The sequence below is a fragment of the Muscardinus avellanarius genome (assembly GCF_963383645.1).
Source record: "Muscardinus avellanarius genome assembly, chromosome: 4".
Taxonomy (NCBI): domain Eukaryota; kingdom Metazoa; phylum Chordata; class Mammalia; order Rodentia; family Gliridae; genus Muscardinus; species Muscardinus avellanarius.
In genome coordinates this window covers 91,433,398-91,448,772 of record NC_137789.1, presented here as the reverse complement: position 1 = coordinate 91,448,772, position 15,375 = coordinate 91,433,398, and the positions used below count along the sequence as shown (strand labels likewise).

Below are 15,375 nucleotides of genomic sequence, written 5' to 3'. Positions count from 1 at the left end.
ACACACACACACACACACACACACACACCCCAAAATTTGTCATTTGCAGGAAAATGAATGGAACTAGAGAAGAGAATGCTAAGTGAGATCACCCAGTTCCAGGAAGTCAAGGGTCACATGTTTTCATATATTTTCTCTCATATGTGGAAGCCAGAGAGAAGGTAGGAAACAAAAGGGACTTCAAATGAGGAGCGAAACCAGTCGAGTTGTGGAAAGGGGTTAGGGGAGGTAGGTAAGGAGAGGAAAACGAGGCTTGAAGAAGGGAATGGTTCAAATAATGTTATGTTCACACATGAAGGTATCACTACCAACCTCGCTATCAGGTATGGGGAAGGGAAAAGGGGGAGTAGGGTGCGATATGGAGGAAATACACCAAGTGATTTGTGTATCACTTTACACCTCACTATAATTATAATTACAACGCACTTATAGTGATCCAGATAAGAGATGGTGAGACAATAAAGACTAGAAACGAAGCTAAGAAAAGTTGGAAGACATCTGGAAGATAGAAAAGGCCAGATTTGGTGAAAGGTACATTTGAGGACTGGTTATAGTTAGAAAGTGAAAAAGCAGTCAAGAATATAACTTAGGTTCTACGAACCATGATTTCATGGGTAGGTGATGTAACTAGCCCAAATAACTAAGACAAAAGAAAGAGTAGCTTTGAGGGAACATACTAAGTTTAGTTTTGTATTGCTGAGATTTTTTTTTTTTTTTTTTTTTTTTTTTTTGTGGGGCTGGGGATGGAACCCAGGGGCATTCGACCTCTGAGCTACAGGACCTGCCCTATTTTTTATTCTTTATTTTGAAACCGGATCTCACTGAGCTGCAGAGGGCCTCACTAAGTAGCTGAGGCTGTCCACGAACCATGATCCTCCGGTCTCAGCCTCCCAAATGCTGGGATTACAAGCGTGCACCACCACGCCCAGCTTGAGTTTTCATTTTTTAATGGTATAATATAGAGAAATTCAGAAGGTGGTTGTAAAGCTTGTATTCTGGAATTCAAGGCAGAAATTCAATATGTGCGTGTGTGCTTGCTTGCTTGCTTGCTTTTTCTGTGGTACTGGGGATGGAACCCAGAGGCATTCTACCTCTGAGCTACATCGCTAGCCCTACTTTTTAATTTTTTATTTTGAAACCAGGTCTCATTGAGTTAAAAGGGCCTCACTAAGTAGTTGAGGCTGTCCTCGAACTGCAACCCTCCTGTCTCAGCCTCCCAAATGCTGTGATTATAAGCGTGCGCCACCAGGCCTGACTCTAATATGTGCTTTCATATAGTATTGGATCCATCAGCACACAGCTCAAGAAGTACTTCCCTGGTTCAGCCTTTCCTTCATCCACCCTTGGACAAAATAACCAAATAACTGCTCTGTACCCACGTGGTCCCCATGCCATTTCATCATAATCCATGCTCTGTGGATTGTGGGCGGTCAGGTGGTGGGACTCTGCCTTAGTCACCTTTGTTTTCCAGAACCTGGCACTACTGAGCTCTGAAAACAGTGTGCCCAATGAACTAGACTTAACTGAATTGGACCTTAATAGCAGGCAGACTTAGTAGACTGAGTGGCAGGCTAAAATGTTAAGAGTCAAAACTCTGATTACCTTAAAGCCTTGTCGAGGAGTTTCTAAAGGCGAGCCCTGCACGGGGTACAAAGGGGCCATCGTTTCAAACGAACTCTCTCCTGCGAAAAGAAGGCCAAGCTGAGCCAAAGAAGGAAGTGCTACATCAGTACTACTGCAGACAGAGGTAAATACACTCCTTTTTTCCTCTACTGTTCATTTAGGCTTAGTTTTACACTTCTCTAGAGCAAAATCTTATGACCTTTGCTATTTCTGCTTTGGGAAAAATTACATATCTGACCTTCCAGTAAAGGAAGAAGGTCCACCACAGCTTGACCAAGTATTAAGGACTTCTCATCTTTCTGTTTCTTTTCTTTTCGTAAAACTTCAGTCACGGTTACTAGAAAAATCAAAGCAGATAAAATGAGAAATTTCTAACTCATCCATTAGATAACCAGAGGGTTAGCAAGTGAAGCATTCTCAAATAAATTTTAGAAAACTGAACTTGGACTCAGGACACAGCTCAGTGGCAAAGCATTTGCCTAGTACTCATGAGGCCCTGGGCTCCATCCCAGCACAAAACAAAACAAAACAAAAAACCCTTGAGTCCCATCCTGCTACCAACATCAGTGAGTGCCTTCTGGTAGAAGGTAGAAAGTACTGAATTACCCCAGTGATTTTTATAAGAAATAGATTTTACATCATAATAACATAAACATATGTTTTATATATATATATATATATACACACACACACCACAACTATCTGAAAACAAAGTTTCATATAATACTTACCTTTTCTATGTGATATAAAAAAATTAGTGATCAAGACACCCCTCAACTGATTTTAGGAATGACTGAAAAATCTTCCATCTTCTTGAGTTTTTGAAATTGTTTTGACAGTTGGAACTAACTGTAACACTGATATGCTTCTAAATGTATATAGAAAATTATATATTAAGGCAATTATAAACATGGAAGGCAAGGGGACAGAAAGGAAGGTAGGTATCTAAACTACAGTCTCATTGGTGAAACATTCAGTAGACCATAATAAGTACTTACATGTAATGTAATACCTACGGAAACAACTAAAACATCTGCATAGCTGGACAGGGTGGCACACACTTGTAATCTAGTACTTGGGAGGCTGAGATAGGAGGATAGCAGGTTCACGGCAGCTTCAGCAACTTTGTGAGACCATCCACTTCTTAGTGAGATCCTCATAACTTAGGGAGATCCTGTTTCAAAATAAAGAATAAGCCAAGTGGTGAAGCTTGGAGGTAGAATGTTTCTGGGTTTGATCCCAAGTACCAAAGAAAAAAATTTGCATAAAGAGAGACTCATAAATATTATAAATTAAGTCAAACTGGTTATGGTAAGGCATGCCTATAATCCCAGCACTTGGGAAGCTGAGACAGGAGGATTGTGGGTTTAAGGTTAGCCTCAGCAACTTAGTGAAACCCTCAGCAACTTAATGAGACCCTGTTTCAAAATAAAAATAAGCCAGACACACACCTGTAATCCCAGTCAATACTGGGAGACTGAAATATATTTGCAGCCCACCTCAGCAACATAGTGAGGCCCTCCACAATTTAGTGAAACCCAGTTTCAAAACAAAATAGGAGCTGGGCATGGTGGCAAATTCCAGCATTTGGGAGGCTGAGACAGGAGGATCATGGTTCACAGACAGCCTCAGCTACTTAGTGAGGCCCTTTGCAACTCAGTGAGACCCTGTTTCAAAATACAGAATAAAAAATAGGGCTGGGGGTGTAGCTTACAGGTAGAATGTCCCTGGATTCCATCCCCAGTACTGCAAACAAAAAACAAAAAACAAAAAACAAAAAAACACTAGGGCTGGGGGAGTAGCTCAAAGGTAGAATGTCTCTGGGTTCCATCTCCAGTACTACACACAAAAAATAATAATAATATTGTGCTACTTCATTCTGACATTGATGCTTTCTCTTTTTTCCCCTTTTTTGTGCTCTTATTAGTACATTATAGTCTCACATCATAATGCAAATCATGTTGACAATGACATACACGCACACGCTTTGGGGTCATCAATGCTTTCTAATGCGAAACTGGCATCATTCTGTTTTTTTTCTCACTTGCTTTCAAGATTTTGTTTGTTTTGGCCGTGCTTTTAGTTTCCAGTTTAATTCTACTTATTAGTATAGATTCATTGAGTTTAGCCTACCGGGGGTTCACTCAGCTTCTTGAGTCCTTAGATTTGTTTCTTGCCATATTTTGAGAAATTTTCACTCACTATTTTGTTTGAAAACTTCCTTCCAGTCACACTAAAATTAGATACTTTGTTATGTCCCATAGGTCCCTAAGTCTCTAGTAATTGCTTATTCTTTTTTCTCTCTATTGTTCAGATTAGGTGATTTCTAATTGTTCTATCTTCCCAAACACTGATTATTCCTTACTGACTTTTTTAAGTCAGATGAAAGCCAGGTGTGGTAGTGCATGCCTGCAACCCCAGTACTTGGGAGGGTAAGACAGAAGTATCTCAAGCCTCAGCAATTTAGTGAGACCTTGTTTCAAAATAAAAAACAAAAAGGGCTAGGGTGTAGCTCAGAAGTAGGATGCCTGGATTCAATCTCCAGTACCCCCCCAAAAATAAAATCAGTTTGAGATCTTCTAGTTCTTGGAATTACAATTTTTAATTGAAACCTGGACTTTTTCCATGGTGTACTGAAACTCTAGATCCTACTTAAACCCAGTTTTAGCTAGCTTTTACCATGTGTGTGTGGGGGGGTGGGGGGGTACTGGGGATGGATCCCAGGGGAATTCTACCTCCGAGCTACATTCCGGCCCTATATTTTATTCTTTATTTTGAAACAGGTTCTCACTAAGTTGCAGAGGGCCTCACTAAGACACTGAGTGTCTGCGAACCACGACCCTCGTGTCTCGGCCTCTCGCATGCTGGAATTACAAGTGTGCGCCACTATACCCGGCTTGGCCAGCTTTTTCTGATGGTTACAACAGAAGGGGAAAGGTGCTGCCTCACTCAGCCTCAACTGACACCTGAAGAAGTAGCTCCTCATACTGCTGAGAGGCAAGAAACTGGAGTTCTGGTTCCATATTTGGTTACCTGTGATTCTGCAGGGGGTGCTGACTCAGTAGATTAGGTGATAAAGATTTGTCCCTACACTAGGCTTCCTCTGGCAACACCCCAGTAGGCTGGAGGGATCCCTTGTTAATGGCAGTTTAGAGTACCAGCCCAATCTCTCTCTTTTTGTAACAGCATTAAAACCCACGTCTGTAGATTTTGGAGTAGTGCTATCTCCCGCACATCACCACTACCATATACACACCAATGGAAGTTGTTCAAGTTTCCCAGGTTTCAGTTCCTGCTTTACTTCTGGGAAACAAAGGAATTGTCTTTCTTTCTTATGCCTTGTTATACATTTAAAAGAATGTTTCGCTAAGCATAGTGGTACATGCTTATAATCCCAGTACTTGGGAGGCTGAAACAGGAGGATCTCAGGTTCACAGCCAGCCTCAGCTACTTAGTGAGATTCTCAGCAACTCAGTGAGAACCTGTTTTCAAATAAAATATAAAATAGGTCAGGGGTGTAGCCTGGAGGTAGAAGGCCCCTGGGTTCCATCCCTAGTACCTGAAAATAAATTTAAAAAAATAAATAATATATAAAAAATAGGAGCCAGGCATGGTGGTGCATGCATGTAATCCCAGCATTCAGGAGGCTGAGACAGGAGTTACAGTTCAAAGCCAGCCTCAGCTACTTTAGTGAGGCCCTACACAACTTAATGAGACCTTGTTTCAAGAGAAAGAATGGGAGACTTCTGGGAAGATGGCGACCGAGAAAAGCGGGGCTTAAGATCCCTGCTAACAACCAATCTCCATTACCACAAAATCAGTGCGTTTCATAGCCAGAAAACACCATCACCAGAGAAACAAGAAAATCACCACGCTCCAGAGAGAAAGCGGACTGAGAACAGAGCTCAGAGCCACAGAGGAGATACACCGGCCTCACGCCCGAGGACGTGGCAGCAGCGCTTTACTGCCGGCAGCAGCGGTGAGTTCACCAGATGGCTACAGCAAGCCAAGGTGAGCTGCTGCGGAACAGCCAGGCGGGATTTCTCGGCGCAGGGAGCATCTAAAGCTCCCAGTGGCTGAGCTCAGCACACACTGCAGGGATTCAGAGTGGAACTCAAAACCAAGAAGAAATACGCCAGCCTCACGGCCGAGGGCATAGCAATGGCGCCATATTGCCACCGGCGGCAGCAGCAGTGAATTCACCAAGTCCTGTACAGCTACATCTGCGTACTCAACAACAGTGAGTCAAATTGCGGGCCACAGAGGAGAAATCCCAGTATTGTACTCCCTGGGACTTGACCCAGTGGGGGAGTGGCGGTGACAGAGATATCACACCATAGAAGAGCGTGCAACCTGGCACCCCTCACAGTCTAAAGCAGCCTCTATCGACTCTCTGGGTCGGAGACTCTGTGATACAACCCAGTTAAGTAGTGGGGTCTGAGATAATACTGACTCGAGATCCAGAACACCTTAAGTGAAGTCATAGTGACCCAAGGGAAGAACCCAGAGAAGGCACAAACTTCCGAAATCATGGGAAAGAGGAATAACAATGGAGCAATGAATGCCCACAACCCCACAACATCAGAACCCGATAAAACAGAAAATCAGAGATTTCTAGAAGATCAAATCAGGAAAATAACTGTAGAAATAATAGAGGTGCTTCGAAAAGAACTCAGAGAGAGCCAAAAAGAGATAAAGGATGCAATTAATGAAGTAAAGGCCTCAATTCAAAGCACAAACAACCGATTAGACCACATGGAGAACAGAATCTCACTCTTAGAAGATGATCATTCCAAAAATGAACGCATAGTTTCTAATCTAGAAAAAAAATATCCAACAGCAGGAATCTGACATTGAAGAAATATGGGCCCATTTTAAGAGAGCTAACCTAAGAATAACTGGAATAGAGGAGGGAAAAGAAAGTGAAACCAAAGGGATCAACAATCTCTTCAAGGAAGTAATAGCAGAAAATTTTCCAAACATAGAGCAAGAGGTTGATACACAGGTACAGGAAACTTATAGAACTCCCTTTAGACAGGATCGGAGAAGAGGATCCCCATGCCACATCATTGTCAAAATGACCAATGTGGAAGCCAAGCAGAGAATCTTAAAGGCAACAAAAACAAAGGGCCAAGTGACATTCAGAGGCAAACCAATTAGAATCACTCCAGACTTCCCGAACCAAGTCATGAGAGCCAGAAGGGCTTGGAGTAACATATTCCAAACTCTGAAAGAAAACAACTTCCAGCCAAAAATTTCCTACCCAGCAAAACTTTCTATCAAATTAGATGGAGAAATAAGAAACTTCCATGACAAACAGAAACTGAAGGAATTTATGTCTTCAAAACCAGCACTAGAGAAAATACTCAAAGAGATTAACTACAAAGAAGAAATAGGCAACACACACCAGAACCAGAGAAACAAGATTTTCCATCCAACAGACAACTAAGATTGGTTATCTGTGGAGATTCATTATTTATGTTAGTCTTTTACCTATCTCTAAATGGTATTGTTTGCTTTGATTGTTATTAATTTTTAGGATTTCTAGTTGGAATATTAATATACCTTCAGATATAGCATTTGGAAATATTTTATCCCATTCTATTAGTAACTTTTAACTCTGTTTACATTGTCTTTGGATATACAATATATTTTTTTTTTAGGGAGTTTGTATACTCTTCTGTTGCCTGTGCCATTGAAATCATATCCAAGAAATCACTGCCAATTTCAATGTTGTGAGGTTTTATGACCCAGATTTTCTCCTAAAAGTTTGTAGTCTTAAGATTTATATTTAGGTCTTTTATCTATTTTGAGTTAATATTTGTATATGGGATTAGGTAAGGGTCCAATTTTATTCTTTTCCATGTAATTATTATTTTTCAACAATATTTAGTTAAAAGATTATTATTTCCACCACCAAATGTTCGTGGAAACCTTGTCAAAAATAACTTGACAATATAGGGAAGAATTTATCTCTAGGCTTTTATTTAGCTCCAATGGTTTATATATCTGCCTTTAGAATAGTACTACACTGTTTCAATTATTGTAGCTTTATATGGTTTGAAATCAGAAAATATATATCTTCTAGCTTTGTTCTTTTTCAAGATCGTTTTGGGTATCTAGAGTCCATATTCCATATTAGGATAGATTTTTTTTCTGAAAAATAAATATATAAATATATGATAGTTTCACCTAAAAAAATAGAAAAAAATATTCTCTGGTAAGAAAGAAAGCAAAAAGAAATATTGAAAGGTTATCTTTAAGTCATCAAAAGCTTGGTATCAGACAATGAAACTCTTATGTGAGATTATCATTGTTAATTTTGGATAAATTGCTATAATACTAGATGTCAACCACTAAGCGAAGCATGGGAGGGAGGGTTGGGGAGAGAATGGGGGGGTGGGGATCGCGTAGGGGCTGACTGGGTGATGTGTGCATGTATGTCTACAAAAGTTTGTATCCCACTATGATGTATGAATACAGTGCACCAATAAAAAAATTTTTTTAAAAAGATAAAGAATAAAAAATTGGGCTGGGAGTGTAGCTCAGAAGTAGAATGCCCCTGGGTTCCATCCCTAGTACCACCATCAAAAAAAAAAAAAAAAAAAAAACCTTTCTGTTCTGCTTTTCCCACCCAACATTCTAAGAAAGATGGCAATAAGGACACTCCTCTTATTGTGCGTGACAGCACAAGACAAAGAGGAGAGAAGGGAGCTGTAACAGTGGGAGTCAGAGTAATACCTCCACAGATGGCTGATTCCTTAGACGCTTCCTCTGGCAGCTATGCCCTAGTGGTCTGTGATGGGCCCTCAAGATGTGGTCCCAGAGCCCTAAGTGATTCTTATGGGAGGATAGATATAGGACTAGAGGCTAGAATGTAGACTACTGTATAGATTTCCAGGTCCCACCTCCTTAATTATTTGATCTTGGAATTTGGGTTTAGTAGGCATCCCAAAAATGTGCCATTAAAAATAAAAATAGAGCCGGGCATGGTGGCGCACGCTTGTAATCCCCATGCTTGGGAGGCAGAGACAGGAGGATCGCGCAGGTTCAAAGCCAGCCACGCTGGTTTAAGAGACCCTGTTTCCAAATATTAAAAAAAAAAAGCATAAAATAGGTCTGGGAGTGTAGCCCGGAGGTAGAAGGGCTTCCAGGAACCCCAGTACCACCAAAATACATAAATAAATAAAAATTAAAAAATAAAAATAAAAATAGAGCCTGGTGTGGTGGTGCGCGATTGTAATCCCAGCATACAGGAGGCTGAGACTGGAGGATTGTGGTCCGTAGACAGCCTTAGCTACTTAGCGAGGCCCTAGGCAATTCAGTGAGAACCTGTTTAAAAAATAAAAAGACTAGGAGCTGCGGGCGGCGTCGAGCGTGATGACTGGGGCTGAGCAGCTCCGGGCGGCGTGCGCCCCGGTTCCTGGCGTCGCGGCGGAGGCCGCCGTCCGCTCGCGGTCATGAGAGGAGACAGACCCCTGAAGTAAAAAAAATCTGGACCAGAGAAAAAGTATTTAAGGGCCATGCAAGCCAACTGTAACCAGCTGCATAGTTCTCCGGGAACTGCCAGTGGTGAGGCTGCCTCGGCCTCCCAGTGCCTCCACACAAGGCCGACAGGAGAAGGTTCTTGTCTTCATTCTGGAGACATTCGTATCCAGATGAACTCCACTCCTAAAGAATACAGTGATAATCCAAGCTCCAGAAGTGCAAGGTCAGGTGGCCATAGCTGTACTCACGGATGCATGCACAGTCATTTTCGAAGTCACTCCCATGGTGAAGCCAGGCAGCCTGATGATTCTGCCACGGAGTCTGGAGAACATGGCGGTAGCTCTTTCTCAGAATTCCGATATCTCTTCAAGTGGTTGCAAAAAAGTCTTCCATATATTTTGATTCTGGGTGTCAAGCTTGTTATGCAGCATATAACAGGCATTTCTCTTGGAATTGGGCTGTTAACAACTTTTATGTATGCAAACAAAAGCATTGTAAATCAGGTTTTTCTAAGAGAGAAGTCCTCAAAGATTCAGTGTGCTTGGTTACTGGTATTCTTAGCAGGATCTTCTGTTCTTTTATATTATACCTTTTATTCTCAGTCACTTTACTACAGCTTAGTTTTCTTAAGTCCCACTTTGGAGCACCTGAGCTTCTGGGAAGTACTCTGGGTTGTTGGAATTACAGACTTCATTCTTAAATTCTTCTTCATGGGCTTAAAATACCATGTTTTATTGATGCCTTCTTTCATCATGCCTTTTAAGTCAAAGGGTTACTGGTATATGCTTTTAGAAAAATTATGTCAGTATTACCAGACTTTTGTTCCCATGCCGGTTTGGTTTCATTACCTTATAAGCTACGGGGAGCTTGGCAACGTAACTAGGTGGAGTCTTGGGATATTGCTGGCTTTACTCTACCCTGTACTAAAACTTTTGGACTTTTTTGGACATCTGAAAGCTTTCAGATAGGTTTTGCGAATATTTTTTACACGACCTAGTTATGGAGTGGCTGCCAGCAAGAGACAGTGTTCAGATGTGGATGATATTTGTTCAATATGTCAAGCTGAATTTCAGAAGCCAATTCTTCTCATCTGCCAGCATATATTTTGCGAAGAGTGCATTACCTTATGGTTTAACAGAGAGAAAACATGTCCACTCTGCAGAACTGTGATTTCAGACCGAATCAACAAGTGGAAAGATGGAGCCACTTCATCACACCTTCAAATATATTAAGTTGTATAAACCATTACGGCCACAAAACAGTAGTTGGTTACAGCAACAATGGTTTTCCGGGATAGAAGAAAAAATGTTTCCAAAAATTTTCACAAGACTTATGTGTGTAATCCAGTTTATCAAAAGATTAAATGAAAGAACCCTGTGTTTTTAAAAGCATGCCATATTCAGCCTATGGAATTTGCAACATTTAGTCTATCCTAATTATTTGACAGGTAATTGCAGTGTTAAATTGTAAATGTGTTTTCTTGTTGATGTTACCAAAACAGCAATTAGAAACTAGAACTAGTAGTTTTAAAAGAAAGTGGGCTGGGGATATAGCTCAGTGGGAGGGCGCTGGCCTAGCGTAAGGCCCTGGGTTCCATCCCCAGTATCACAAAAATTAAAAAATAAAATTCAGGCATTATTTCCTGATATTGTTTTCAGAGTAAAGAATATTTTTACAGCATTTTAAGATACATATTATTTGAAAGAATTTTCTCCAGCGTTGACTTTTATAGTTTTTATTCTAAAAATGTGTAAATTTTTCATAAGATTTGTACTTTTAAAGTTCTAAATGCTATATATTACTTGTAACAACATTTTCTAAGTGATGGTTAATTTACTAAGGATGATATATTTTGCTGTTGTATTATCCTCTATATTATGATTAGTAATCAGTGAGAATAAATGATTTAAATTTAAAAAAATAAAAATAAATAAATAAAAATTAAAAAAAAATAAAAAGACTAAAAACTAAGGCTGAGGGTGTAGCTCGGTGGTAAAATGCCCCTGGGTTCCATCCCCAGTACTGCAAAAAAAAAGTTTAAAAATAGCCGTGTGTGGTGGTGCACATGTAATCCCACTACTTGGAAGGGTGAAAGGAGGATGGGTTAGTGACCAGACTTAGCTTCTTAGTGAAGCCCTCCCCAACTTAGTGAGACCCTGCACCAAAATAAAGAATAAAAAATAGGAGCCAGGCATAATGGCACACACTTCTAATCCCAGTACTTGGGAGGCTGAGACAAGAGGATGGTGGGTTCTCAGATAACCTCAGCTACTTAGTGAGGCCCTCCACAATTTAGTGAGATCCTGTTTCAAAATAAAGAATAAAAAATAAGGCTGTGGGTGTAGCTTGGAAGTAGAATGCCCCTGAGTTCAATCCCCAAGACTGACAAAAAAAAAAAAAAAAAGAAAAAAAATAGGGTACAGATTAAAACAAAACAGCTTTAAACTAGCATATACATGCAACAAATGACATCAGGGATAATACTATGTATGCGGAAATCTTCAAGGTGTGGATACAAAAACCACCCATCAGCAGGGCATGGTGATACATACTTGTAATCTCAGTATTTGGGAGTCTGAGACAGGAGGATTACAGGTTCCTGGTCAGCCTCAGCAATTTGTGAGGCCCTCTAAACTTAGTGAGACCCTGTTTCAAAATAAAAAAAAAATAAGGTTGGGGGTATAGCTCTGAGGTGGAATGCCCCTGGGATTCAATCCCCAGTACTACCAAAAAAAAAAAAAAAAAAAAAAAAGGAAGAAAGAAAGAAAAAAGAAAAGAAAGAAAAAGAAAAGGAAAGAAGAGAAAAAAAATAAACAAAACTATCCATTCAATTTATTCACTCAACAAATGACTTTTGAAGCTATCATGTCCCACATATATCTAGGCACTAGAAATCCTGAAGAAAAACAAAGTTAGCCAATTTCAAGAAGCATATCTTTGTTTTCTTTCTTTCTTTCTTTTTTTTTTTGTGGTACTTGGGGTGGAACTCAGGGGCTTTCTACCTCCGAGCTATACTACCAGACCTATTTTATACTTTATTTGGAAACAGGGTCTCACTAAGTTGCTGAGAGCCTCACTAAGTAGCTAATGCTGGCTTTGAACCTGTGTGATCCTCCTGTCTCAGCCTCCCAAGTGCAGGGATTACAAGCGTGTGCCACCAAGCCCGGCTCAAGAAGCCCATCTTCTAGTAGGAAAGGCAAATGAGTAATGATGACACAGTATGGTAAGTGTATACAAAAGAACAAACCGTTACCAGGCAAAATACATAATATACAGTGAAGTTTGAATATCAAATAAATAAGAAATCACTTTTAAATTTAAGTATGTTCCAAATTTTACTTTTGGGGCTTTTCCCATTTTTTTTCTAAATCTGACAACCTAAATATAGGAATACAATGGAGAGGCCCCCGGCTTAGCTTACAGTCATATGTCAAAAGATCTTTGATAAAAATTGATTAAAATTACTAGGTCATGATGACTGCTGTCAGAAGCAGATAGGATTCAAAGTCTACTTCACCGTTCTTAGAGTAAGGAGGTACAGCGTATTCAACTATCCCAACATCTGCTACGCAGCTAGGAGTCTCCTCATAACACACTCATAGGACTAACATTTTTAGAACCATAGGACTTACAGAATACAGGATTGTGGGCAAGGTCATCTAAAGTAATTCCTCCTTCAGGGTTGAATTCAAAACTACTAGTGAAGTTGTATTTTGCAGTTCCTTCTGGAGAAACAGTAATTTTTGCAGAGTCTCCCAGAGCCATCTGATTGAATTCTGCATGAATAAATGTAACTGGAGTGTCTCCTTTATAACCTCTCTGTTGGCAGAAACATATCATTTTACAATTACACTCCAATAGAGAATTGCCCTACATATCTGGCAACTCATTTTGACTTGGGCTAAACAGCATTATCCCTTTTTTTCTAACAAGCTATATCACAAATATAAATGAGGAGAGTACAAAATCATTAAACAAATTTAGCTGTATCTAAATGGCAACATACATTCAAATAGCTATGCTTGGCGTGGTGGCACACACTCATAATCCCAGGAGTTGGGAGGCTCAGATAGGATGATCACGCTCAAGGACTGCGTTGGCAGCAGAGCTGAGACTGTCAACAATTTAAGGAGGTCCAGTGTGTGTGTGTGTGTGTGTGTGTGTGTGTGTGTGTGTGTGTGTGTGACTGGAACCCAGGGGCATCCTAACTTCAAGCTACACCTCCACCCTGATTCTATTTCTTATTGGGAAACAGGGTCTCACTAGGTTGATAAGAGTTTTATTACTTGCTGATGCTGTCCTCAAACCTGCGATCCTCCTACCTCAGCCTCCTAAATTCTGAGATTACAGGCATGCACTACCATGAGACTGTTTCAAAAAAAAAAAAAAAACATAAAAAGGGCTGGGAGTATAGCTTGGTAGCTTGGAGGTGGAATCCCCCTGAGTTTAATCTCTAGAAACACACACACACACACACTCTCTTATGTTAAAGGTTTTTTTTTTTTTTTTTTGGTGGTACTGGGGTTCCTGGAAGCCCTTCTATCTATCTCCGGGCTACACTCCCAGACCTATTTTTACATTTTTATTTGGAAACAGGGTCTCCTAAGCCAGCGCGCGTGGCTAGCTTCGAACCTGCGTGATCCTCCTGTCTCTGCCTCCCAAGCGCGGGGATTACAAGCGTGCGCCACCATGCCCGGCCTCTTATGTTAAAGTTTTGAAAAATAACATTTATTGTGTTTGATTATAAAAGCATAATATAGAACACCTGAAAAAGTGACAAGATTAAAGAGGATAATAAATTACCTATAATTCACACTAACATGTAAGCACTGCTAACATTTTAGAATATATATTTTATTATTTTCTGTGACTGTGTGTGCCTTTAATATACACATTTTTTTTTTTTTTGCATTTCTGAGGACTGAACCCAGGGACATTCTACCTCCAAGATATATCCCCAGCCCTATTTTTATTCTTTATTTTGAAACAGGGTCTCACTAAATTGTATAGAGTTTCACTAAGGCTGGCCTCTAAACTGTGATCCTCCTGTCTCAGCCTTACAAGTACTGGGATCACGGGAATGTACCATCATGCTTAGTTTCCAAGCTTTTTTTCTTTTATTCTAAAATGGACTATCATTAGATTGCCCAAACTGACTTCAAACTTGTAATCCTCCTGCCTGGGCCTACTGAGTAGCTGGGATTATAGGCATAACCACTATGCTTGATTTATTCTCCTAATTTTTAATAGTTAACCATAGTTTTATTATTCAAATTCACCAGATGAAATTAACCACAAAGGGAACTCAGAAGAATTTAGATCCTTCTCAAGAAAATGGGAAAAACAAAGAAATTATATATAAACTACTGTCTAGGGAAACTAAAACTTCTGTTTCATCCCTGTTAAATTTAGTATTCAAGCCAGGCATGGTGGCTCATGCTTGTAATCCATGTTTGGGAGGCTGAGACAGGAGGATCACACAATTTGGGAGCCAGCCTCAGCTGCTTCCAAATAAAAAATAAAAAAAAATAGGTCTGTGAGTATATCCCGGAGGTAGAAAGCCCCTGGGTTCCACCCCCTGTACCACCATAAAAAAAAAAAAAAATTAGTATTCAAGTTGCCAGGCACTTTAAAGAGTAACACGATTTGCTGACTACCGACCAACAATAAGCCGTACTGAGGAGGAAATTGCTATGTGAAGCCAGGAGGTTTGGAGGTAGGAAATGATGCAACAGCCTACTCCTCCCTGATGCTCCAAACTAGAGACTGCAGATTTCCAAAAATAACCTTACCAAATCATATCCATCTGTTACAGTGATCTGTACCAGTTTGCCTATCGATGGCACCTGTTCCATATCAACAACTGCAAAATTCTTCAGGTCTTCTTTGGTCTCTGTAAAGACAAAAAATGAACCCCTTCCCTCATGTATCAGAGCCACATGAGTACCCATAACACAGCATAACCAGTACTAGGAGAGAACCTAAAAATATGCCGTAGTCCTGGATCATTCTGTTCCCCTTCCCAACCTTCCAGACTGGATAGGCTGTGCGTTAGGGAGCTGGTCATAGCATGATTCTACTGGTTGGTGCTAAAAAGATTTGTATTCACTTTACTAGTCTATAAAGTACAAATTATCACAAAACAGAGCAGGAACACCCCCGTGCCCATCACATCCTTCAGTGTTATTTGGTAACTTTTTTTCAATCAGCAAAGCTCTCCTCAAAGACTGTTTCCAAGTTTTATACAAATCTATTTTGAGAGCA

The 15,375-nt window shown here is 40.2% G+C and overlaps 1 protein-coding gene and 1 pseudogene across 3 annotated transcripts in view; one reads left to right on the top strand and one right to left on the bottom strand.

Annotated features, from left to right (window-relative positions):
• CFAP70 (cilia and flagella associated protein 70) overlaps nucleotides 1-14,966 on the bottom strand; it is a gene marked incomplete at both ends in the record, with an annotated part of 128,665 nt that extends 113,699 nt beyond the window's left edge. Inside the window, 4 exons of one of the 2 annotated variants that reach the window (XM_080694069.1) lie at nucleotides 1,603-1,682; nucleotides 1,862-1,960; nucleotides 12,744-12,930; nucleotides 14,904-14,966. In XM_080694069.1, coding sequence (XP_080550195.1) covers nucleotides 1,603-1,682; nucleotides 1,862-1,960; nucleotides 12,744-12,930; nucleotides 14,904-14,966 — 429 coding nt within the window. Of the gene's footprint in view, nucleotides 1-1,602; nucleotides 1,683-1,852; nucleotides 1,961-12,743; nucleotides 12,931-14,903 lie in introns of both variants that reach the window. The other variant, XM_080694070.1, reaches the window with a different exon arrangement.
• On the top strand, nucleotides 9,071-10,343 carry LOC308261760 (E3 ubiquitin-protein ligase RNFT1-like; annotated as a pseudogene). The gene has a single exon. The product of its transcript is annotated as an E3 ubiquitin-protein ligase RNFT1-like (transcript).
• Nucleotides 14,967-15,375: the final 409 nt, after the last annotated feature.